The sequence below is a fragment of the Eutrigla gurnardus genome (genome assembly GCF_963514095.1).
Source record: "Eutrigla gurnardus genome assembly, chromosome: 3".
NCBI classification, from domain to species: domain Eukaryota; kingdom Metazoa; phylum Chordata; class Actinopteri; order Perciformes; family Triglidae; genus Eutrigla; species Eutrigla gurnardus.
The window spans coordinates 27,487,101-27,513,019 of record NC_139917.1 but is presented as its reverse complement, the minus strand read 5'-3'; the positions used below and the strand labels follow the sequence as shown (position 1 = coordinate 27,513,019).

At 44.2% G+C, this 25,919-nt stretch overlaps 1 protein-coding gene across 14 annotated transcripts in view; it reads right to left on the bottom strand.

The window, feature by feature from the left end:
• sorbs2a (sorbin and SH3 domain containing 2a) overlaps positions 1 to 25,473 on the bottom strand; it is a 43,989-nt gene extending 18,516 nt beyond the window's left edge. For 2 of the 14 annotated variants that reach the window (XM_084006545.1, XM_084006547.1), the window contains exons 1-13: positions 25,122 to 25,468; positions 20,024 to 20,205; positions 10,415 to 10,470; positions 9,256 to 9,345; positions 7,360 to 7,386; positions 7,156 to 7,280; positions 6,317 to 6,934; positions 5,278 to 5,682; positions 3,753 to 3,873; positions 2,818 to 2,993; positions 1,313 to 1,379; positions 403 to 453; positions 99 to 312 (exon numbers count right to left, since the gene is read on the bottom strand). In XM_084006545.1, coding sequence (XP_083862671.1) covers positions 99 to 312; positions 403 to 453; positions 1,313 to 1,379; positions 2,818 to 2,993; positions 3,753 to 3,873; positions 5,278 to 5,682; positions 6,317 to 6,934; positions 7,156 to 7,280; positions 7,360 to 7,386; positions 9,256 to 9,345; positions 10,415 to 10,424 — 1,904 coding nt within the window. In that variant the 5' untranslated portion in view covers positions 10,425 to 10,470; positions 20,024 to 20,205; positions 25,122 to 25,468. Of the gene's footprint in view, positions 1 to 98; positions 313 to 402; positions 454 to 1,312; positions 1,380 to 2,817; positions 2,994 to 3,752; positions 3,874 to 5,277; positions 5,683 to 6,316; positions 6,935 to 7,155; positions 7,281 to 7,359; positions 7,387 to 9,255; positions 9,346 to 10,414; positions 10,471 to 20,023; positions 20,206 to 25,121 lie in introns of all 14 variants that reach the window. The other 12 variants (XM_084006538.1, XM_084006544.1, XM_084006550.1 and 9 more) reach the window with 12 other exon arrangements.
• Positions 25,474 to 25,919: the final 446 nt, after the last annotated feature.

Below are 25,919 nucleotides of genomic sequence, written 5' to 3'. Positions count from 1 at the left end.
TAAGGTGATATTTCAGTGCAATTGTGATGCTTCTGAAATCCTGATTGAGTGCCTGTATTTCATCACTAATGAGGTGTAGTAAATGGAGCTGCTCTCACGTGTCCAGCGAGTCCCTCTCACGGTCGCTGTCTCTGGCCCTCAGCTGGAGGAGGGACGGCATGGGCGGGGGCGGCGGGGGGACAGGGGACGGCGGAGGCTCTCGAGGGCCCTGATGCCCCCCGTTGTCCGAGGGGCTTTTGGCGAGCGGCCTGTAGGTATGAGTCCGAGGAGCCGGGTGGGCCATGGTGGCGTTGGACGACAGGCTGTAGTCGTCTGTTAAAAGGACGGAGTGGAGAAGTGATGAGGCAGAGCAGAGATAGGAGGACACACATCACTCATTGTTCTGCATGGAGCATCTCTCACCATTGTTTATGACGGCATATGTTGCATTGTACGTGTCAGAATAGTCATCATCTGTAGGAGAAAGGAACAAAGACTGCTACTCATGCACAAACATACTTTGTGGTGCAGCGATAACAACAGTGTTGTTCGCTCTCAGCCGCTTTCGTCAGCTTGAATACAGTCAGTAACAAAGTCGTTTCCAATAGTGATCATTTGTCACAGCGGAGAAGCATAAAACCACCCGAGCAGAAGAAACCATTTCCCCTCCGTCCACCCACAAGCTCGGCTCGGTTTCTCTAACACATTTTTCTTCTGTTGGTACAAGAAGGGCCATAACCCTCCACAGAAGCAGTGTATTCACCATATTTTGGCATTACTCATTATGTATTTGACTCTAAATTCAAGGATGCCGTCTTCTTCCTGAGGAAACTACGATTCTTCACGACTCTTCAACTCTACAGGGGCTTATTCCAAAGAGAAGACTTCGGTGGATGCTTGATAGATTAAATATGTGAAGAATCTGAGCGTCATGGAAACTCTCCCAAGATGCATCAAGAAGGAGGCCTGTAGATGTTTTTTAGGCATTCACGATCATGTAATAGTGTGTGTGTGTGTGTGTGTGTGCGTGCGCTGCAGTAGAAGAAGCCTGAGCAGCTTAGAACAAACGAGCTTTGAGCCGACTGTGATCCCGTCTATGAAATGAGAAGAGATTTCCCAGGACAGCTCTGTGTCTATTGGAGGTTCTCTCTCATCTAATGAGTTCTGGCTCAGAGGTTCCCTTTTGGTTAAACAAGAACCGACATGCACAGATACACAGAGATACACACGGAAACACACAAAAACCACAGCATGCATGCTTGGCCGATTCCTCTCATAATGTCTGATGGTTGTATCCAATAATCAGTTTCAGTGTGACTCGGCACGGACTCACCTGCTTTGTGGACCTTGTGGATCTGTTTGAACATGGTTTTGTACCAATCCTTAGGCCTGTCCACCGTCTGTGGAGACAGAAGCAATCAGAAAGATTCATGTGCCGTGGAATGCAACATGAATGGGATAGCTGGCGTTAGAAGGCAGAAAGGACTCCCACTGTTTTATGGGACTGAGTAGGGAAAAAACACACGCTCAGCCTTTCTAGCGATCCATATTTCACCCACCGAGAATCTTACTTATGCTAGGACATACATTATTTATGAAGATGTATCATATGAGACACTCTCCATACTTGATGAATAAATCCCCTTCTTTCTTATTCACTATAAATAATATCAAAAACATGAAAACTGAATCTGCTCCTTATTTGTCTCAGTAGTTATTACATGTATTTATGAGCTGAAATTGACTGAACAGTAAATTAAATGGTTCACATCTCAGACTACATATATAAAGTACATCTTTGTATACAGTCGACGGTTTTCGCACTCGCATCCAAAATTGATGAGAAACATGAAAAATGTATTTTCCAAGTTCCAATCCAGGTTAATGGCTTACTTATTTATCTCTAGGTATATGTTAAATACACATTAAAGAGTATTTTCATATAAAAATCACTCTCCTGACTGATCTATGACTGACGTGTGTCATTCTTTTATGATATATTTTAATAATAACAAAGTGAAAAAAGCTTTTAAACATACTTGTAGACGGAACATTCCTAAACGTGCTACCAGAAAGTTGCTCCACTACTCTTGCAGTGTGTTTTTTCAGACATCAGCCGGTTCGGTTTGGCACCACGGAGGACACTGAAGCCGTGTTGCTATAGAACCAAGTGGGAGCTCCTGGTTCTGGTTCTGGAAAGTCCAGGAAAGCTCGGTATGCGTGTCTTTGTGTATACAGTATAGATCTAACATCCACTTCAAAAACGACTTATCAAATGGCAGAGAGACTTAATCCTGCCTGTATTCAGGGGCACTAAACCCTGTCTGGGCGGAGAAGAGCTGGTCCAGCTCCACAGAGGAGGACTATGTGTGACTGAGCATGCAGCATTGGCACGGCGGGCCAATTACCACTCTGCTCTCCATGGTTACCAAATAAAGTGCCCACAAAAATGTTTGTCTGCTCACAACAAGGAGCATCTGTTTTCCCTTCTTCTTTTCACCTTTTCTCTCTGCTTTTATTGGCTCTGTCCCGCTCATTCTTCCCATCACATTCTCTGGCTCACTCGTTCTGTAGTCCAACATTAAAATGCCACTCTCTCTTCAAGAACTGGATAAGCCAGTGAAGTGCTAATACAGGAAAAGCCTTCACAGAGATAGCATGCAGACACGCCGACGAGTAAAGGAGCTCGCAGCGCTAACGCAAAGACCTCGTCTGAGCTCATGATTACAAGCAGGGAGAAGAAGAGATGGAGAGAAGCTGAATTTATCTCCTCTCCTGAGCCTGATCACGTATCCAGACAACAGCAACAGGTCAGAGCACCCTCCCGTGTGACCTTACCGTGCGGATGGCGATGGGGATGCCGGTGTCGTCCACGGGGCCGATGCCTTCGTAATGAGGGGCTTTGATCACGGACACCCTCTTCTCTTCTTCCGAGAAGCGGGCGATGGGCACGGTGCTGCCGGCGCTGGTGTGGCCCGACGCCACCGACTCTCTGGTCGCTGACTCGCTGCCCTCTGAACATGGGGAGGAAGAGGAGGGGAGAAGAGAACAACAACGTCAGCTGTACTCACTGATAATGTGACACAAATCCAAATTCCGGCACCAACACGAGCGTGAACGAGCAAACCTCGTACAAGAATAAGCAGTCTTTATCTCCATGTTGTACCAATTCATTTCATGCTGTGCTCCACAACTAAATGTCTTCTACTCATAGGTATCACAATGAGTAGCAAATACATTAACCATTACCTATTTAATTCACTTGGGCAATAATGAGGAGCTCAATATTCCCTATCCTCTATTTTGTTACTGATTTTTAGAATAGGGGAGGCCATTATAAGCTCCTATGGGTTTCATGCCTCTACTTTCACTGTATTGTCTCTTCCATTAGCATTTTAGTTGAGCTAAATAAATCAAATAAAATCAGTGAGGAAATTAATACACAAAGAGCCCTTTATTTTAATTCCACATGCTTGAAATGCAGGCATTCATTTCAATAATTTACAGTATGAGCAGGCTATAGTAATAATGATATACAACCAATGACTGAAATATTGTAAATGTAACCATGGATGTGTGAAAGCTGATTTTAAATGCTGAAAAAACAGAAATGGTAATTCTATGATCTCACTCTGAACATAGCTGACTCCACAATTTCACAAACTCTCCTGGTGTCCCGGTGTTGTTATATGATGCGAGTACATCATATTATTATTTTCAAAAACGCGTGGTGCCCTTCGGCTCAAATGAAGGGACAAGGATGAGCGCCTCACCTGAACTCCGGCTCTGCCGCTGCAGCCCAGTGTGGAGGGAGGCGGGGGGAGGAGGGTAGGACGGAGGGGAGAGGGGTCTCTGTGGAGCACTTCCATTCATAGCGTGAGAGAGGACCTGGCCCTAGGAGCAACCACAAACACATCATCAGGCACTACCAGGCACACATGATAGCAAAATACACAATATTCTACTCATGTTGCTGCTCTGCCCTCCAACATTAGATGAGTGCATCGATACAGGAGGATGATTAGTTTTACCGATCCGTTATTAGTCATCATCTTGCTATGACACATTAAAAAGGACAGATGAAACACATGTAGACAGAAGTTTGGGCTGGTGTGATTCAGCTGAATCTGAAGTGACTGTAAGAACCGTTAGTGAGGGGAGGGGGGGCACATGTTGAATACAAACACAGTGACAGGAAGCAAACAAAAGTCTTTCAGATTCACAAACATTTCATTATGAATTAGTTCAACACAGACATATAGAACTTCACCTGGCAAAGGATAAAACACAGCGTTTTAATGTTCAGGCCCGTGTGTCTCCATCAAAGATTCACAATCACTCTCAAACTGAGGACTATCGATGATCGATGAAATGATCAACTCATTAAAGCAACACTGTGACGACAACACTTAATTGAACCATAATTTACCAAATGAACATCATGCTGCATGAAAGAAGACTTGAAACTAGAGTCGAGAGCATGAACTCATCTTTAGTCAGGAATAAATCAGTCTCATAGACTTCTATACATTCAGACTTTGCTGGTACTTTGCTGGTACTTTGCACACAGACCGAGCACTGAAGCTGCAGCTCTGCTAACGCTAACCAAAAGGTTGGTAGAACACCTGTGGTAGAAGACCACGCACTGAAGATGCTTCTCACTCGCTGGTACTGATGGTGGATGCACAATCCACTCCAATCCACAAGGCTGGAGTCAATGATTGGCATGATAAACACCGAGCTTATTGCTCGGCTAACAAAAAGGCAACTTCAGACTGAATAATGCAGTCTGAAGAAAATAACTGGGAAGACAAGCTGCACTTTATATCATGCATGTCATAAAGATGTACCATTCTGTCCCCGGGTCCCTTACATCCGTTGCCACGGCAATATAATATCTATAGGATGAATCTTATATTATAAAAGCCTCCACTTCTCCCTGGACATGTTCAGTCTTTTAAGCCAACAGTTTCCAACTTTATCCTGTTACAACTCATCTGGAAAACTTCTATTGTTTTTTGAAGAGACACTATCATTACGTTGGATTGCAAAACAAAAAAGGCACAGCAGAGACACACAGACAAGCACATAGAGAGAGATGTAAAGAGTACTACACACTAACATATAAGGGAACATTAGACCGTAGTTAAAGGTTAGTGAAAAGGTCAAACTCGGCAGTAAAACACACATTTGGTGGAGGTTTGGGTTCAGTCATCCGAATGCGTGGAGGGAGGGAGAGGGAACCCTTTGTTTCTGGTAATGATGTGTGTTACAGCAGTGACTCGTCGGGATAATTACGTTAGTGACAGTGGCGGCTGCAGCAGTGGAGGCCACGGCGGGTGTTAGCACATCATCCAGGCCAGCAGTGGACATGTAGGTGGAGACATGGCTGAGGGTGGGCGACGGCGTGGGCGAGGCGCCGGGCGAGTCCAGGCTACAGATCTGCAGCTCGTCCAGCAGCCCCGCCGTGGACGACGAGTAGTGGCTGAGAGCTGACACCGTCACGGGGGACGCCGACGGCGACACGATGCTGGCGCCGCCGCCCGTGGTAAAGCTCGGCCTGCCGCCGCCGCCGGCTCCACTAGGAACATACGGGGCGGGCGAGAGAGCCTTGGGCATTAGGCCTGGCAGGCAGTCGAGTGACTCTGAGCTGTGGCAGCGATAGGGGGAGTGCCGTGCTGTGGGGTCGGGGGAGGAATGCCCCTGGTGTTGGAGGGGGGTGGGGGGTTGATTGGAAAAAGGAGGAAAGGAGGAGAATGCTTAGTGATTTTGTTGTCACAAAAGGATGTGTGGAAGGAAAACGTGAGTCAGAAGGTGAAAACACACTGCAGCAGCATCTTCTGGAGTCATTCTGTGAATCAAAGAGGCTGTTAGTTCAAACTCTGTGGAAGGATACAGACGGTGACATCATCAAATACATGAAATAGTTGGTTATCACACAAACAGTATGAGTTAACACGTATGAGCCTCCGTTAGGTCAGTTGGATGGCAGCACCAAGCCAGCAGCAAACTAAAGGGCAACACACACAAGCAGTATACGGTCTGCCGTGCATCAAAACACCTTCTTCTATTCTATGTGATGCCAAACACTGGCGGCTTCAAGGAGCAACACTGTCAGACCATCCAGTGTCATATGAGTGAGGAAAAACTGCTGTTTTGATCACTTTTTTGCCTCTAAATCATCCTGGCTACGGCATCTACCTGTACACCACACTATATGATGTGATGCAGCTAGTGTGTTACCCTTTTGATTGTCACCAAGAGAAAAACCCAGTGACGTTGTGGCCTCAAGATGGACACACTTCTCTGGAGTTACGGTATGTCGTCAGTTATGTACCAGCAGCACTGCAGGAGAAGGTCTCGGTGGAACCGGAGGAGGACTCCTCCTCATGTCCACCTGGGATGGAGCTGGACTTTGATTCGGGGCTCCATCTGGAACCTTGAGCCCTGCGGCGGGGTTCGGAGGCTGATGCTCCGGACGTTTCCTATTCTCTGGGTCCAAGTGGACAGACAGCGAGGCGGCCTGTGTCGGGGGCTGAGACAGGGTGGGGCTCATTTGTGGAGGTGCAGGGGAACCTGTACTTTGGGGTCGTGGGTCACGAAAGGAGTTACTGTGAGCCGGGGGGTCAGCTATGGTTACCGGGGTTAGCTTGAGGGAAGACACCTTACGCTCCTGGGCCTGTGTATTAGTGGTGGCATTCGCACTACAGCTGGTGATGTCATCGGAGGGAGTGGCCTGGTGTTCCTGCCGGCGTGAGTCTGCAGCGGTCTCTGAGTATGAGTAAGAAGATGTGCTACTAACGGTGTAGGACTCATTCTGCGTGAATGTTAGCATCCCGGGGCTAAAATCATGAGCCGGGGCAACAAGGGAGCTGTAGTCTGGCGGATTAGTTCCAGTGGGTGAGAAGTGGAAACTCTCCCTCCTGGGGGGTGGCAATGGCAGGTGACTGATATCCTTATCGGCCAATTAGAAAGCAACAGCCAACGGAAGTTCAAACAACAACAAAGACAAATCATCAGTGCAAAGCTGGACACAAATCATCCAGCTGTTCCAAATACATATACTGTGTAAACGACAACAGAATAGAGGAAGGACCACTTGGTTTGATTCAACTATAAATGGCAGGGAAAGAAGAAAAATGCCAACATGTGCCAGTAAGGTGTGAGGCGTCTCACCTGTGTGGGTGACTTCTTGTCCTGCAGGTTGGGTCGGACGCTGCGGAAGCCTTTGGCAGCGAGAGATGAGCTGCTGGCGTCGCCGTTCTTAAAGCCATCTGTTGCACTGCGTGACCGCCAAGAATCTGCAGATACAGGTTTCATTACGCTTTATGGTCTCCTAGCTTTTTTTTTTTTTTTTTATCTCCAAAAGAGTCAACTCACCGTGGTCTGATGAGTGAGAATCACTCCCTGGGGAAGAGAGAAGACACGGCAGCGGTAAGTGGCATGACTGAATGTGTGCTCACATCCATCATACACAAGTCTGAAATAGACGTCACGGCACAGAGTGCTTCAGAAAGACAAACTGGTGGGAGGGCAAATGGCAAGACGAGACTCTGAAATGACATTGAAAAGGAAAAAGCACACGCAACAGTAACATGCTTTCTGAAGGACAGCATGACTGTTTACCCATCACCTCTATTAAACTACATTCGTACACAGGCAGACTAACAAATTAGGACTATATTCTGACGTTCTTGCCACAGGCATGACAGACTTCTAATGTCAGCACGCCAGGAATTCAATTACCAGTATCAATTAAGGATCATTCAATACAATCTCTGTATGAGTGGGTGTACAAATATTATCATATTCCAGCTCTGTTATGATGAAAATGAGTATAAACTGTGTAGAGTAAAAAGAGGAGGAGAGGCGTGCACATCAAGACTCGATAGACTAGTCATAAAAAACTCATAAAGGATAATCATCCTCCAGAGCGCCCTAATGTGAGCCCCATTATTGAACATAAAGATCAAATTCTACACAGCAGAATGACCAATGTGCCTAAAAGGACAATTACGCTGTATTTCAATCTGGCATATTGCCAATAAACATGACTATTTGTGGCTCTATGGATGCAGTCATCACGTCTTTTAATCTTTCTAAATATGAGAATGTCTGTCAATTGATTCCACGTGTGTTGTTGTATTAGCTATTTGTTTTATTGGTCAGTATTTCCAGCGATACACTGACTACGCTGACATGCACACATATGCAGAGTCAATCAGTGTGTGCTCGTTATCGTTGATTTAGACGACGTAATCATGATATCTGGAGTCCGTTGAAAGACGATAGATTATCATCTTGAATTATCGCCCTGCTGGAAGTTACATTTCTGTTTTTTCTAGGAACCAGCATTACATAATGGAACAGTAAGCTAAAGAGCTGATGGTGAATGTAGTGTCCAGCCCTGCCGAGGCTCCCTCAGAAGCCTGCACATAAAAGCTCTCCTGAGTGGTGGTCTGATCAGTCCCACCGTGCTTCCACACCTTTTTTTATCTGACACCAGCTCATCGGTCTCAGACAGTGGCCTATAACTGTGAAAAGGAAGCTGACGGTGCTAGAATCCCGGCACGGGTAGAGCCGTTAACCTCGATGCTGACAAGGTCCAGACTCTGCTCTCTCGGCAGAGGAAAGGGGGAGGCAGCTGGGGACGACCAGCCGAAACTCTGGGAGCTGAGAAGAAGGTTCATTTACATGAACCTGAACCACTGATCAGGAATAATTAAACAGAATGGTGCCATTTTAGTCAACACACAACATATGTGCCTCCTCCAGTGGCTCAAGGTCAAGGCAGCTGGTCCATGTCTACACGAGGAGAATAGTAGCAGGGAAAAACCCAGACAGCAGGAGGAGTAAACCATAAAGAGGGAGGGATGGCACGGAGCCGTGTGAAGAGCATGATATATGAGAGCTGGTAAAAGAAAGGAGGATTCGATGACGGGTGGAACAACATCATTCATCACTGATTCAGGGAAGAAAAAACAAGCCTGAGACGGGAACGACTAAACAAAAAGGCAATAAAAGTAAACAATTAACTGATTGGAAAAAATAGCACCCTGCAGTCCAAACATTGCTTAATCAAGGCAGCCACAGTCTATTTGAAAGTATTTCAAACATGATAAAGCCAGGTAGATGAAAAGCCAGACATGAGCAAGCCACTTTTGAAAGACTTACCTCACGTTTTGAGACTCTAGTCCAGAGAATACATTTTAGCTACGTATATAATTATTCATGTGTGTTATGTTTGCATTGTGACGGCGTGGGCGTTAGTAGTACCTGAGCCTAGATTTGGTGAGCTCTGGACCCTCTTCATGGGCGAGAGCATGAGTGACAAGGCCACGCTTTTACGAGAGCATCCTCCGCTATCTGAGAAATCACAGCCAGGCAGGTGATCACGAGGCAGCAGCAGCAGCAGCACACATGCACATGCACACACACAGTGGAGGCAAAGCACATGCATTTAAAGAGCCTGCTTTTACAGTTTGTATTGCATTAGTTTACACCAAACCATTTCTGACACAGTATGCAGGAGTCAGATCCTCTTAAAGGGGATGACCCTGGATGCAGTCTCAGGACTGTCGTAAGGTGATACATGACATGATCATTAGCAGTGGAGAAACGCCTCCCATTGTATGGAAATACCTTCCCTACTCAGTAAAACAACAAGTTGGTTTTCTTCACAAATGCTTCCCCTATTCCCCCCCCCCCCCCCCCCCCACACACTTAAGTATCAGACACTTAGACAGATAATGTTGAGGTCTGTGACGAGCTGCAAACACGTCCGTATAAGTTACGCCGTGGGATAATGCAGTGATTTAGAATCAGTGCATCAAACTGTGGTCTAATGCTGGTAGTTTTATTGGTCGTCTTTCAACATGTTTCTCCATCGTAGCAGGAAAACAAGTAAGACGAGTCAGCTGCCATTGGCAGCCACACTCAGAGCGCTGGTGGTGTGTGGTGAGTCTAGAAGCCCCAAAGAGGGATTACTCATCGATTCTCCGGGTGCAACACACACAGACACACACACACACACACACACACACACACACTTTAGCTCGGGACGACTGCCAACTTCAGGACAGAGCTCTGTTGGAACATATTGAGAGGCGACTGCGTTACCGTGGTTACAAAGCAACAGGCTTACTCTATGTGTTGATGCTTTCGGTCACAGTAAAGCCCAAAACGGACAACAAGCAGAGTTAGAGTTAGGTTAGAGTTACAGACTCATGTCTGTGTGGAGGGAAACTAGCACACAGAGAAGCTTTTAAATAGCTACGTGGTCTGAATGTGGAAACACATTATTATTGTTTTATTGTAAAGTATCAGCAGCAGTTTTATGTTTAGTTAACTTGAAATACAATACAAGACAAACAACAATCTCATACAGTGTATGGTTTGTGTGTGTGTGTGTGTGTGTGTGTGCATACTTGAATACCTGTATTCATATTGAAGAGCACTTCTTACTGATCTACTGCAGGGACACACACTTTCCTGCAAAACAAAAACAAAAAGTATTAAATGAAACCAATAAATGTCTTCTAGAACAGCTGATTCCCCGACGAAGACAAAGCAAAGCTGTTGTCATTTTCTTTGATTTGCATATACAAAATTATCTTCTTGTCTTAATAAATACTTGAGTTATTTCAATTATAGGAGGCAATTTTTCCCTCTTACTCTTTTGCATCAAAGCTGCCAGTTTCCTTTTCCCTAAAAAGGTCATGTCAGGTTCACTTTGATCAAATCCCAAATGGCTAAAATATCTGTGCAGGAAAAATCCGTAGAGATGAATAATGTTTAAAAATAGGAATGCTTTGTGTCGACATGCTGCAACCGACTGCATGTCAGCTTGACTTTAACTTCACTTTAAAACTTTTCCAACTCTTCCAAAACCTGGTCTGAAGCCTGACGCAGACTTCCTGGACATGGAACGTGACAAACATAGAAATGGACTGAATGGTTGACTTCTGTATTCCAGACCCAAGGGCTCAGCACCACGACCCACGTCTCTGGTTTGTTCTGATTCCTATGAAGTGGACTGATCTGGTGGAGGTGGCATGACCCTGTGACTGACCGTCACCATAAGGTGCTGCCAGAGTGTGCCAGGACAACCCTGAATAGACACAGAATGCCGTCTTCACTGAACTGGAACCATGTGTGATGCCTGTCTCTTGCTGTGTGGAGATCTTTTTCTTGGAACCGTTACAGTGCGGTGCATGATTGATATGAATAGGGCACACATCAAAAGCCAAGGCTGCTGCATCGCTGCTTGAATGGGTGCACATGTGTGTCATCACGGGCCTTAGTGCTTATGACGGATACTACAAGTGACAGCCGAGCGTGGCTGCAGGAGGGATCATTCATGTCTGGTATGTAAATAACTGTGACACACACACACACACACACACACACACACACACACACACACACACACACACACACACACACACACACACACACACACACACACACACACACACACACACACACACGGTGGCTCCAGAAGTCTTCAACTAATGAAACATTATGACTGTTTTCACACATACAGTAAAAATAGAGTGTGTTGATTTGGGTGTTTGAAATGGTCAGATGACTTTTCCTTCACATATTCCTGTCTATTCCAATCAACCTCTGGGCAGCAGGTTATATATAAATATATATATATATCCAGTTACAAACAGCTAATTACCTGCCTGGAATATTAATCCTTTAATACATCCATCCATCCATGATCGATGGCCTTTCCTGTTAAGGACCGCGAGGCTCGTGTAGAATGTATATAAACTTTCTATTGCAAGAGCATCTACAAGTGCAAGCAGAGTTGGCTCACCCAAATCACCCAGATTCTACATTCTGTTCTTTCAGTTTCTATGTTGAACACGGGGGGATAAATGCAGATGTATTGACTGTTTGTTCTTCGGTGCACGAGTAAAATCTAAACAACACGACACTACAGTACATAAAGTGAAAATGTGCAAACATAAACTGTGTTTGCATGTCTGTGAGTAGGGGACCTGCTCGAACTCGTGTTAAATCCAGTTACATCTCCGGCCATGAAAAAAGACTGACAACACATTACCAGACTACACGTTTGCTTCAACACTGTGACAGCTGTGGGCTTCATTGCACATTGACAAGTGAAGTCCTGATAATTGAGGCTATTTTGGAAAAGGTATGCGACCATATTCTGACACGAATGTGGAAAGTGCCTCAGCAGTTGGCTCTGGTGATAAATGGCATGAGATGCATGGCATACCTTTGACATGTATTCGAGCGTGATAGAAATTTTACAGGCATCCAGATGTGATCTTCCGAGATCCCTTTGCCCCTTTTAACACGCAATGAAGACTAATAATAAATATCCTTTATGACTAAATATCCTGTGGCATCTCCAATGTGACTCATCGGCATACAGGCCCGAACCAATAATGCAGCTCGGCCTGTAGTCCAGAGAGAAGTGACGAGTTCATTATCCTGCTAACTACGGCCGTGGTTACACTTCCCTTTTAATGCATGGGATCATTCTGAGACACGTGAACTGTCAATCCGTAATGGTTGCATTGGGATCCCGATCAGCTGGACCACATGCCGAGTCGCCCCCGGCTGGCATTGAGATCACATCTCAGTGAAGTGTGGACAGCATGTGGGCACAACCCGGACGATTCATCAACGCACGTCTCGGATCGCCTTCCCCCCCACGCGGGATTTCATCCTCCTGGGCGAGATCAAAGGTGAGAGAGGCGCCCGGCTGACACCGCCGTCTGAGTCACGTTCACTTAGTGTGGACCAAAACCCAACATTTCCTGCTGTCGATGCTTCAAAATAAAAGCTTTCTAAATAACAACTTTTTATTGTAAAGAACATAGTCTGTTCTTCAATGAAATGTGTATACATGTAAATGTAAAAATCTATTGGGTCTGTATCAATACTGTTGTTTGTGTTTATGGAAATAAAAAAGAAATAAAAAAGAAAACAATAATAGCCGTTATGTGGTATCCCATTTTTTCCCGAATATATTTCTCCCAAATATCAGCATTATCCTGAAAATGACGGGCTACAATTCCAACAATAAATGGGTAAGTATGTCAAGGTTGTTTCGTCACCATGGTGACACAATACCTTGAGGAGAAATAGTTGGTAGAGAACCGAGATTACAGATTAATCTGAAAAACGGACAGATGTTCCCTTAGGATGTAAAGAGCTACTGATGTTAAAGACCTCCATACTGGCAATTAAAAAATATATATTAATATATATATATATATATATATATATATATATATATATATATATATATATATATATATATATATATATATATATATATAGTACCACCCCAGTTAATTTATTTTTATTTTTTAAAGATTTTTTGTGGCATAGACACCTTTTATTAGCATATGACAGATCGGAGATACAGGAGAGAGAGGGGGGTGTGACATGCAGCAAAGGACCTCCAGCCGAGAGTCGAACCGGGGTCGGTTGCGTACGTTTGTACATGGCATGCGCTCTAACCACTTCGCCACCTGCGCGCCCCAGTTAATTTATTTCACAGAGTGTTTTGTATCTGTCCAATCAGAAACAATTGTTAATGAATATGCGACTGAGGTGGATTTAAATGGGGGGGCAGATGATAAATGCTGCACCTAGTTAGACAGTCAAAAATAATAATGAACTGCTTATTTCATTAAGGGGTCGTCTGAAATGCACTTGGAATTTAATTTGCCATTAATTATGTTGTCAGCTTGTGTTTTGCTAAAGCTGACAGGAGCCGATGTATTACTGAGTTTGTTACACCTCATTTAATTCCTAGTGTCAGAGAGTATTTACAAAGAGCACTTCTGCAACAGCTGTAGTTTGTAAGTACATCATCCTCATATTGTTGATTATGATAATCTTCAATAAACCATAATGTCGCCACACAAAGCTACTTCAGTGCCACCATGTGAGGGCTTTCCAACCACAGTTATATCATTGGTGGTACTCTATCAAGTCATACACCGTGGGATACTTTCAGCCCTGAAGACCTCACCCTCACCCTCCACACAGCACCCTCGTAAATCTATCTCTGAAACACACACACACACACACACACACACATACACGCACATGCACTGGGGTAAATCATGGGTCTGGCGTCGCAGGCAGTCGCCTTCCAAATGATGGTCAGATTATAAACAGGATCGTGTTTCTTGGGGACAGATCGGCGGCGACACAGCAGCTGTGGCCACGGTGTAATGTTGTGGCGGGACACTTGAAGAAAAACCCGCCAGGCTCTCCACCTCCCGAACAACTCGCACTATCTGTTCAGACCTTTTCAAACTTTTTAACACGTAAAAAAGGCCAACCAGCACCACAGGGGACACATCATTAGCAGCTCCTGCATCTTTTCAGCATGCATATCACAGATTACTGTTAGGCAATAAATGTTTCCATTAATACTCAGGGAGTGCCTGAATGCTGAATGTAATACTTGGGGAATATATATAATATATGAATATATTAAAGCAGTCTAAACACTTGTTATCCTATCATTTGTAACAATGAAGTAACTTAAATGCCACTTCCCAGAACCTTTTCTGCTTTGAGTTCCACGATATCTTTATTGAATGTTAACTGAATGGGCTAAATTAATGCATAACAAACAACAGAGCTGTTGTTTTCAATCCGTGCCCTAGTTTTGCTGCCCAAAGCGTTTGGTTTCTTTATTTCCTTACTTTGCCGTGGTTTATTCACTGACTGTAATTTAGCCATTGGTAGGCCTCTCTGGAGACTAGTGTGCATATAATTACTGAGAGTAATAGCTGTGGGATGCAAATACCCAAGTCAGAGCTCTAAGCCACAGAAAGCAGCCATGTCCAACACCACCAGCCCATCAAGTCCCATTAGTCTGCTGAGTGACCTACTGGGACCAATCTGCTTCCTATCAGCAGACCAGAAGCTTTGAGCTTTCAATCCTTTTGAAACACAAGACATTGTGGTAACTACATAAGTACTGTAGGAAGCTCAGCCTTCTCTTTCCTTTTAACATAGTTTTAATATTGTTAACCTCAACAAGACTCTAATTCACTGTTGAAGACAAAATAAATCATAGAGAATAAGGCCATTCCAATGAGTAATCTATCTCTGTGCCATTTATCTCATAAAACTAGTGTGTGGATGCCAAAGCAGAACTTAATCAATGCCTCTAGAGAGCAAGGTTAACGCATTGCATAAAACCACTACATTTACTCTCATTAGCAAAAGAAGGGGTCATTTGGCCAGTTCCTTATACTAAAAGAAATAGCCGGAAAAACACAAAAACATGGCAAAAAAATGTCAACCAAAGATTGTGATGGAAACACAAAAGGATGGAAAGTAGAACACAAACAATGTCATCAAAGGGCACAGGACGGGATACTGTGAGTCACTGGCAGTCTGCCTTATAGACAAAACACAGAAAAACGTGTCACCATCCTTCCATGAGAACACGAGAACTATGAATAGATCAAATAAATAGGTGATGAAAATGTCTGAACATGTTGAATCGTGTGTGTGTGTGTGTGTGTGTGTGTGACAGAGTGAACAATCATTGGAGATAAGCCTGCTATGGCTTGGAGGGTCCTGACCCTGGAGTGGTCACTCAGACTGAGACATACTCACAGGATGTCAACAGATTAAGCTCCTTAGCAAATCTATTTAAAGACCGAACCAAAAAGTCATCAGATAGACATTTTCCTATTCAGCTGCTGCTATGCATCAGAGATGATCAGATGCTGAAAGGTCAATATTTGATATTACCCTGTGCAGATGAATAAGAAATGCTGGGTGAGTGGGGGAGATCAGAGAGGACAAATCCCTTTTGAACAAGGCAGTGGAATGTCCCTGGAGATCCAACATAAACCGGGTCGAGACATGGCCGGCCTGAAACCCAACTCACGTGCAGACGGAACCCTCCAAAAAAGGCAGCATTTAGAATTGCTTCATTCCTTCATTCCCGAATTGGAGCCAGTGCATGGTTGTGGTAAGATTTTTAAAAAAAGGCTTGAGAATCAAAATGAGAATCTCACTATAAGTAATTAGCCATAGTGCTGGACTTATAATACCACAGTACAGTATACAAGTAATACCTTGGGTTGGTTAAATTTAACAGGAAAGGTAATTTACGTTCACATCCATCACAAGATTATCAAAAAATGATTTACTTCCATCTCCTACAAGCACAGGAAGCTTTTTGTAAATCCTGCAGTACCACAGCATTACAGCAGCTTCTGCAAAGACAACTCGTCACTTGTCTCCCGTTCCCAAGTCGCCTTTTCAGAGTTCATAAAATAATATTGGCTGGATGGCCAGCCAACCTACCGGAGCGTAGCTATATGGTACAGTGGATCTATTCATATCTATGATACATTACGAAATAATGAGGCTATTCTGATATTGGCTGGGAACGAGCTTGGCACTGTAGAACTATAAGCATTAAATTGTATGAAACACAAACAAGATAATTAATTAAACCACTATAATGCAAAGCTATACATCTTAGATGGAGACCATGTTATAGAGATTATTCCATCATCTAACTGTCCCACCACATTACTGCCACGAGCTGGACAACAAGCACATCCAACAAGGTCTCTGTTATCAGCCTTGTTTGTTCAAGCTTGCCACTCATTAGCAGACCCCCCTCTGGCTTTATGAATGGATAGGGGAGGTCAATACGCTGACCTGCGGGCCCACGCTGTCCATACTGCTCACAACAGAGGCCCGTGTGTTCCGCAGATTGCATCACAACCCCGCTAACGAGCAAAGCCATCGGCCTGAGAGCACTAATGCAATTATGCAACACAAGCCCCAGCACTATGAGTCGGCGCTATGAGAGGGAAAAAGAATTGGATTGGATGTTATCTTACCATTTCTATACAGAACTAACGATGCATTCGCTTTATACTACTCTGAGAGGAAGAGAGAGATCAACAACAACAAAATAAAAGAAGAAGAAGAAGCAGAGGATGAGAGATATGTTTAAAGAAAACAGAGTGAAAACTGAAAGGAGCCAATATTAGCGTGTTGTATTATGTAAGCTGTCGGGCTGAAGCCGTCTGGGGACACAGCAGGCCAGTAAACAACACCTAGAGATGCCACGGTTTCATCCTCTGCATGATGTGTGACTACATGTAGAGCTGTGTAATAAAGGCTACCAACGGAAACAACCACAACCAGCTGATGAGGGCAGAGTTACAAACATATTACCAAATGGTGTTACATGGTGCTGATGCCAAAGCAAAAGGGTGAATCTTGAGCTTTTCCTGCCTGGACATTTTGACTCATAGCTGAGCCTCGGGTCAGAATGTTTGAGCGAAGGGTGAACACAGAAATAGAATAGGAGTAGGTCGGACATTGAAACGTTTCCTGTGGTCATTTGAGAAAGAAAATGGCAGTTTTCTGTTAGCGGTTATGGTGGCAAGACGTCAGAGGGGCAGTAAAGTGTCATTGCGGCTCGTCGGGGAGACAGATGGCTGGATAGTTCTACACAGCATAAGTCATACTAGCATGACTGAGTACTTCAACTTGGAAGTCTGCAACAAGTCACTTCAATTTGAATCCCATCTGTTACAAATGCATAAGATGTTAAGTGAATGTGGCACATCTGCTAATTAAGAGGCATGGCTAATATGTGTTGAAAGAGGCTTAATGGAGAAGAGGCATTCAGGAGAATGCAGAAAACACAAGGAAAGTAAACTCTCCCAACTAGAGAATGAGGAAGGTAAACACAATGATTATTATTAATCACTCTTGTGGGGAAGTTACTTCTGTGCAAATGAAAGCGTGACAGCATGAAAGCCCTGTGGATCATTGCAACTCAACAGGAAAAAACGACACAGTCATCTTGCAGAAAGATACCTAGATGACTAAATTAGCTGTGAATTCAATCCAAATTGTCCCAGTTTGTACGCTCTTCTTCAAGAACATTTTCAACATCTTTTTAAAAACAAAACATTTTGAAAATAGTGGGTACGCCAAAGCTACGGCTATCAGCTGTAGCTCAGATTACATTTCCCCATACATAGCCTGGATTCCCAGGTACCAGTGCTAAGTGTCGAGCATGAAGATAAGAGGAGCTTGATTAGCAGGGGGGCTATATTTACTGCCATTAGGCAGGACCCTTTACCCTCTAAGGTGGTCCAGATCGCCGTGAAACTCCATCTGAGGAATCTTTATGTACTCTGGGTGGAAAGCATGAGGAAACATCCACATTTTACATTGTTATTTCCTACAGTTCACCAGGCTGTTAAAGAGAAATGGCAAACTTCACGATCACACCTGGATCACAATCTAGGTGTGGGCTTAACCGATTTCTGTAACCTCCATGATGGCTATTGACCAGCAACGTAATGAGCAATATAGCAACTAATGACAGCAATATGAGTCAACACATTCCCTAATATTCGTACAAATACCAAGGCATCTAGAAAGGTATTTTGCATGTCAGACAGAGAAGAAAAAAGAGAGAATTACACAAGAGACTGTAATTCAAGAGCATTGTGTTTGTAATTATTCAGTAAAGGGATCTTTTTTTAACAAATACCCAGTGTGAAAGGAATGAGGAAGTGGAGGGCAACACAGAGTGACTGTAACAATGGAATTAAACTTTTAAGCTGCTAAAAGTGAAACAATAGTATTTCTGTCCAGCCCTGGTATGCTCCCTGGTTTGTAAGACACGCATACCGCAAAACATGTACTTTATTCTACATACAGACATATAGATACACTAATTAATAAATCTGTGCCTAAACCTGACCGTCTCTCTCCAACTTCCTAGACCCATAACAGGTTCCACAGATGCAAATCATGTATCCTATATGTCTAGCAAACACCTTTTACAGGATCCCTGTAGAGTTCTGCAAACAAATACGTTTCAAAAATAATATCGGGTACTGTATATCTATTAATAAAGTATATAATAATCACATGTACCATGGAAGAAACATGTAGCCTACAGGGAACAGACAGTGTCTCACTGTATGTTCGGTCCAGGAGAACGGGAACCAAGCGAGTGCTACGAGGCTGGGAACCACCCTTACTGTGTACGCAGGGGTCAAGGTGACATTCCACAACACCTCTGAGACCGGCCTAATGGAGGGACTGGAGCATGGCTTTTGTTGAGTGGGAAAGAAGAGACCATGAAAAGGGGTGAAACAAGAGATGGAAGTGTGTAAAAAAAAGGGACAGAGGGAAGAAAATTAGATTCGTGGGCCAAATTATGGAAAGGTAAAGAGGTAAAAGGAGAAAGAGTACGGGAAGTTCTTAGGGACTGATTTCTCCCCATTTTGCTCAAAATCCAAATAGAAAAATAGATAGTTTCACAGGTAAGTTTCTGCTGTACACCTTTAATTAAAAAGTGACAAACATGTCTTGTTTGCTTTTTTACTCCAGCCTAAATCAATATTCTAGGGTTGATATATTAAACCGGTCAATCAACAACATTGTAATCCAAGTTATTTGCCGATGTTATTTCTGAGGCAACCGTGGTAGCAAACACGGTTTTATTTGACACCATTTCCCCTGTTCACCGTCACAAACGACAGAAGCTCTCTCCTCTATAATTAAGGGTTTTGGCAGAACAGACACATACAACTCCCTTATGGTGCTATTGCACTGTAAAATCTATTCAGATCTCTCTAATTTGGATTCCCTTTAAAAGTATCAGTGTTGATAACAAAGACAAAAGAAAAGACAGTGCTATATTCTCTGTTTGTGTGTGTATTAAAACATTAAAGGAAATTCTTTGAAACATAAACATATATAAAAGGTATGTTAAATGATTTTAATCTAATTATATATAAGGTATATCTATATTATATATAAAGCTATATTTCTGAATATATCATTTAAATCTTGAATGATCTATTTCCAGAAACTGAAATTTTAAAAGAATGTGTTTTGGCATGAAAATGAAATGCACGTCTGAAGTCATGAGTATCTTTAGTGACATACAGCCCTAAAGCCGGACCTCTCAACCAGCAGAGTGCAGGTGGAACGGTCCATCAAGCGGAGGAAATGTAACTCTTACCGTCATAAAACCAAGAGCCTGGAGACTTGCTAAGAAGAGTCAGGTATAGGTGAGCTGTGTGCCCAGGTTTGTCCTCCCTCCCTCTCTCTCTTCTTATATTCTGATTTGGGGGTTTTTGCTCGTCTTCTACCCTCCGCTCCTCCCGGTCGAGCCTTATTCCCAGGTCTTACCCCGTTAAATGCCTGGGGAGCACAGAGACAACACAACGAGGAGAAAGTTAGAGAGCCAAAGAGTGGGAGTGACAGGGAAAGAGAGTTCCCCGTTTGGGTGAAGCAGTGATCAGATACGGCTATTTTCAGACTCAGGCATGCTCGTCTATGAGACTGGAAAGTTACCCCCCAGTGTGGTTGGGAGGGGGCTAAGTGACAGGGGTGACTATCTCTATTTTACCACACGCACGCATGTTTGCATGCATACCACACAGTGTGCACACCAGACCGACTACATCTACACACCCACACACAGTAAAACTGAATACAGTCACACACATTGGAATGGTCCGGAGGCATCAGGTAGGTTCACCTCGTTATGCATGCTTCGATGACCTGGGGTGAGGATGGTGTCGTCAGTGTGGGGTGATGTCGAGTGGGCCGCGCCACATGAAAACTGACAGGGGTGTCAAATTGTTCTCACATGAGATTCTCTGTCACTTTCTGACGCTATGATCGCCCCGCAAAAGACGGCTCTCGTTCAGAAGATGCGCACACGTACATCTCTTTTTATCACTAACTAACCCAGCGTCAGATCATGCTGTAAATATAAACAGACTAATTATGTGTCCACTCACCTGTGTCATTAATAATCTCACTGCTGTGTAATCCATATGGGAGTGTATATTTGGAAATGACCACACACACACATGCAGGCTGACTATACACAGCAGAGAGGTCAGGCAGAGGCACCTCTAGACCCCAGACTCCCTGCTATTCCCAGAATGATGATGTAACCACTGCTATTAGCATCTCACATCTAGATACCTAAAACCAACCAGGCAGCTACTGTGCAACATGCTATGTGGATGACTTCCACCTCCTCCCTTCACACGCATATCAACAATAAACAGGCACAAACAAAATCCGCAACTAATTTATGGTGTGGTGCATCTCATAAAGAGATGAGCAGTCTTTACAAAGGAGATCCATGAAGCTATGGTAACGTGGCTGCATTAGTAGCAAATAAATGTCACTCATTTTTCTCTAACAGGAAACCAAAACATCTGATTCTACCTGTGACTATTCCAGTTACTGATGAGTTGGTCCTGCCTAATTTAGATGAGATAGCAGTAAGGTGACATCACCTCCCTTAGTCCACCACCTTCTGACTTAACTATAGACTTCATGCAAAGATTATTATTATTATCATTATCTTACTTTTTTCATTGGTGGGCGTCGTATGAGAGCTTAATTACGCCCCAATAATACCATATAAGTGTGTCCTGCCTCATATGTCCTATAGTTGAGTCCTAAAAGTTCTCCTAAATCACTCGGTTCACACGAGAATGTTTTGCATTATGCCCAACGAGTTGAGCTGGGTCAAGTATTTTGGGCATACAGCATATACATCTCCAACAAGGTAAACTCATGAACACGCTCCGACAACTGTCGGCCTGTTGCCAACCTTTAAATCAAACGTGGACGCCTTAGTGGAGATGACCTGGATCAACACGATCTGTGACCCTGCTGTCACCGTGCCAAAGACCAAGTGGTAATGTAAAAATCCTGGCTACACGGCCACAGATGGCTCCACTGATAAGTAGCACTCCTGAAACTATGTCCACCAATCCCCCACGCGAGCTCCGGCCCTCGGGGTTACCAGCAGGCCCACCGCAGTGATCGGTGTGTCAGCAGACGTGATCAAAAAGCAGCTGGCCCCCAGACATTTCTGATCACGAGCCAAGGATCACGGAGCTATGGTGAAAAGCTGATAACTGACAGGTGCTAATGATGTAACCTCACGGCCAGAATCACAAATGTATTACGAGGAGGACCGATAACGTATTGAAGGGCTGACGGGAGTTTAATCGTTTAATAGTCTTTTTACTTCAGACATTCTCCTGACAAACGACAGGCGAGATCTCCATCAACATGAACAAATGTCCCCCAAAAGGTGAGGTGCATGTGGTTTTACGGTGCTGGATCACATCCCTCTGGATTAAAAACTAAAATATGACTTTGATAAGCGTCTCCAATCAAGATTTGCACGTGAAGGAATGATTTGTAAAAAAGCAATTCAAACCGAAATGACACAGCAACAGCTCAGGAATGATCTCATTAAAGTACCAGAGCAAAGTATTTTTATAGCGACTGACACACACTCACACTCAAACGCACTGACACTTTGACCTATGAGCCACTCCGGACAACAGCGGCCCGCGTCGACATGGTCTCGCCCGTACAGTTTCAACACCTAATTCATTATCAGCTTCTGCAAGGGCCCTGCCATTCCCAGCTAAGTAAGTGCTGGGTTATAAAAAGCAGGAGAAGTGTACACATTAGTAAGTGTCGCTTACTGGAAAATACTTAAACCTGGAGGCAGATCAAAAAAGGCAGAATACATCCACATATATGTTGCTCGACAGAGATAATAAGGTAATAATGCACATTATCAGAGGAATAATATGAGCTAGGTGCAAATCACTGTGTTTGTCACTGTTTAGATATGAATTAAGAATATGCAAGTCATTTATAAAGCATTTCAAACCAGCTAACGTATATAACATGATGTCAAACAGGAGCATTTAGTTGATAAAGATAATGATTGATAAAGAAACACTCACAGAAACTCTCAATCTCTCTTATATCCCTGCAGGATTACAAGTGTTTTTTCCAAGTAATTAAATATTTGAAATAGTGTTTATTTATTTATTGTTGTAGTCAACCCCTATAAGATGTTCACACAGCACACCACTTTACTTACGACACTTCAGAAATCCCTAGTTTGTTCCATGATGGGCTGGATTTTAGCAAATAAGTGTGGTGCTGCACGTGTATTTCCTTTATTCTAAACAGAAATGGTAAAACTATGTTGTTAAAATGTTCTATTAGCCATGATCTGCAAGCTCCAGGCATCAAACAAGCACAGACAGCATTTATGAATTCTGACTAACTTATTTCTTACTGTGTGTTCAAGATCTTCCAACACGTTCTCCTAGCTTAGCAGGAGAGACTATTTAATACCTCTGTGTTAAGTCGATAATGAGTATAAAGCATGTCTCAATCCTCGACTGCTTAGAGCCTTTTTTTAATTCTGCCTATTTATTCTGACGCAACCAGTTAAAATGTACTGGGCAGGAACAGTATTAAGAATTAAAAAAACAATACGTTTTGATAAGTTTGTTCACATAATATAATAATAAAAATAATAATATTGAACATTATATTATGCTTCTGAGTTTTAAAAATACTAAACCCCCAAATGCTCAAGCGCTGCATTGGCATGTCGAAAACAGAAAACTAACACCTCGGCAGATCTTGGTTGCAAGAAAATGGCCACTTTACTCATGAAAATATGCACTCTCTTCAGTATCATGTCTCTCCACTTAAACATGTATTCCTTCACCTGATCAATGTAAACGTATATGCACAGTAACGTCCAATCCACGGTGTTCGGCCCACGAGGTGCTTCTTGCAATTCCAACAGTAGATAAAAGCCAGATCTGATTGTAGCTGGACATGGAGAATGGCGGTCCTTATTATTATTATTATTATTATTATTATTATTATTATTATTACTGAGAATTTGCCACACTTTTGCCACACCACTTGAGCCATGAAGAAGCCTCTGAAGAAGGGGAGAGAGTGATACACATAGAGGGCAGCAAAACAAGGACATTAATAGGAATGGGGAAATCAAACGGTGTGTGTGTGTGTGTGTGTGTGTGTGTGTGTGTGTGTGTGTGTGTGTGTGAGGGAGAGAGAGGGAGAGATTAAAAGAGATTAACCCCTTGTTACATTCTGTACTTCCAGAAGAAAATGTCCTCAGTCTATTCCCTGATGGCCTGCCTTGATCCCCTTTCCTCGTCTCACTCTCGTTTCCTTTCTCCGTGTCACACACACACACACACACTCTCACACACACACACACACACACACACACACACACACACACACACACACACACACACACACACACACACACACACACTCTCTCTCTCTCTCTCTCTCTCTCTCTCAGTAACTCTAAACTGGCAGGATGCAACCGAGTTAACGCTATCAGACGCCATCAATCAAGTCAAAACGCTACGATCGCCCATCAAGTGTGTGTGTTTAAGCTTCAATGAGAGCCTGTTATTGGCATGAGACAGACAGCAGCCAACTGTTGCAGAAATACATGGAATACGACATCAAAGAAACAGGCCAGTAAAGCCCTACACACACACACACACAAACACACACACACACACACACACACACACACACACACACACACACACACACACACACACACACACACACACACACAGAGGGAGGACAGGTAGGACACACTGGGAGTGGTATGAGGTTCCCGGAGAGATAGTGTTACACCTCCCCACTCTTCCCTGTTCACCCAGCATTCAGACTCACACACACCATCCTGCTGCTGGCATTCTCTCTCCCACCATGACATCATGCCTTTATATCAGTTAGCAGACAGCAGGAACACAGGGGCTATTCCTTGCTTTCTGGGGCAACAACACCAGATTAGTCTGACATAGAAAACCCTCCTGCAGCACCATTCTGGTTTTCCCATCAAGAAGAGGGCATATTTGTGGCTGTTTTAGTATAAAAGGGCAGTAAACACTCCTCTAAATGGTTAAGAATCAGTGAACTGCACTAAACCAAACCCGTTTTCATCATAATACGGTGCTGCACTGTGGAAGTGCAGGAAACAATAGAGATTACATAGCATTCCGGATGTAGGTTAAACGCTTACTGCTAGCGTGCTTCCTACTATACATGTTCATATTTCTACCTCCTTGTGTAATTCACCCACAGGAATGCACTTTAGCGGGGAAACGGGGCGACTTCTCATCGGAGGGTGATGATGCTAGCCCTCAACACCGACACGGTCTGTACCTCACAACTGGTCTGTACCTGACCTTAAAACAACTGGTTAGTACCTTACCTTAACACAGCCTCCCTCATCCCCGGCGTCTCGTCAGGTAGCCGACCTCTCCCATGTGGGGAGTCCGTCCTTGGACGCGGGACCGCGGTGAGCTACGGCGGCGGTGTCTCCCCTGTGATGGAACCGTACACCTGTTTTCCCGGCTGGATGTTGCCCCGGCGTCGGTCAGCTAGCTGAGGCAGCTCCCTCCCTCCCTCCGTCCCGGGGGGGGGGGGGGGCTCGCCGGGCTCGGATACCAATGCGGTGGCGCTAACGTGCCCCTCCTTTCCTTGAGACGACGCGTAGTTACACGCAGTTACCGCATGTCTTTAACGCCTCTCTACCAGAAACGGACTGACCCTGCCTCCGTGTCCGCCTTCCATTATTATTAGTAGTAGTATTATTAGTGAACGATGCCCGTAGATTCGTCCGCAAAATGGCCTCTGTTATTTTTCATTCAGCAACAGTCCGCCGCCAGCTTCTCATTGGTCTTCGTGTAGTCATGGCAACGCCCGCGGTTCAATCAGTGCTCGCGCGGACACGCACGCACACACAGAGCGGGGTCGTGTGTGCGGCCGCTGCTCCTTCACCGTCTGCAGCTCCACGCCGGAGAAAGCTGCGTGTTAACGGCCGGACACGATCACAACACAGCCCGGATTAGTGCGTCATCCGCGGACTGGGAATACAGCTAGAGCCGTGCCAACATGTCTGCGTGTGTGTGTTTGTGTTTCCCTGGTTGTCATCAAACTGTTTAAAGGCAAATGTTTAGCTATTAATACACGACAATTATAGCATGATGTCTGAGGTATGAGCG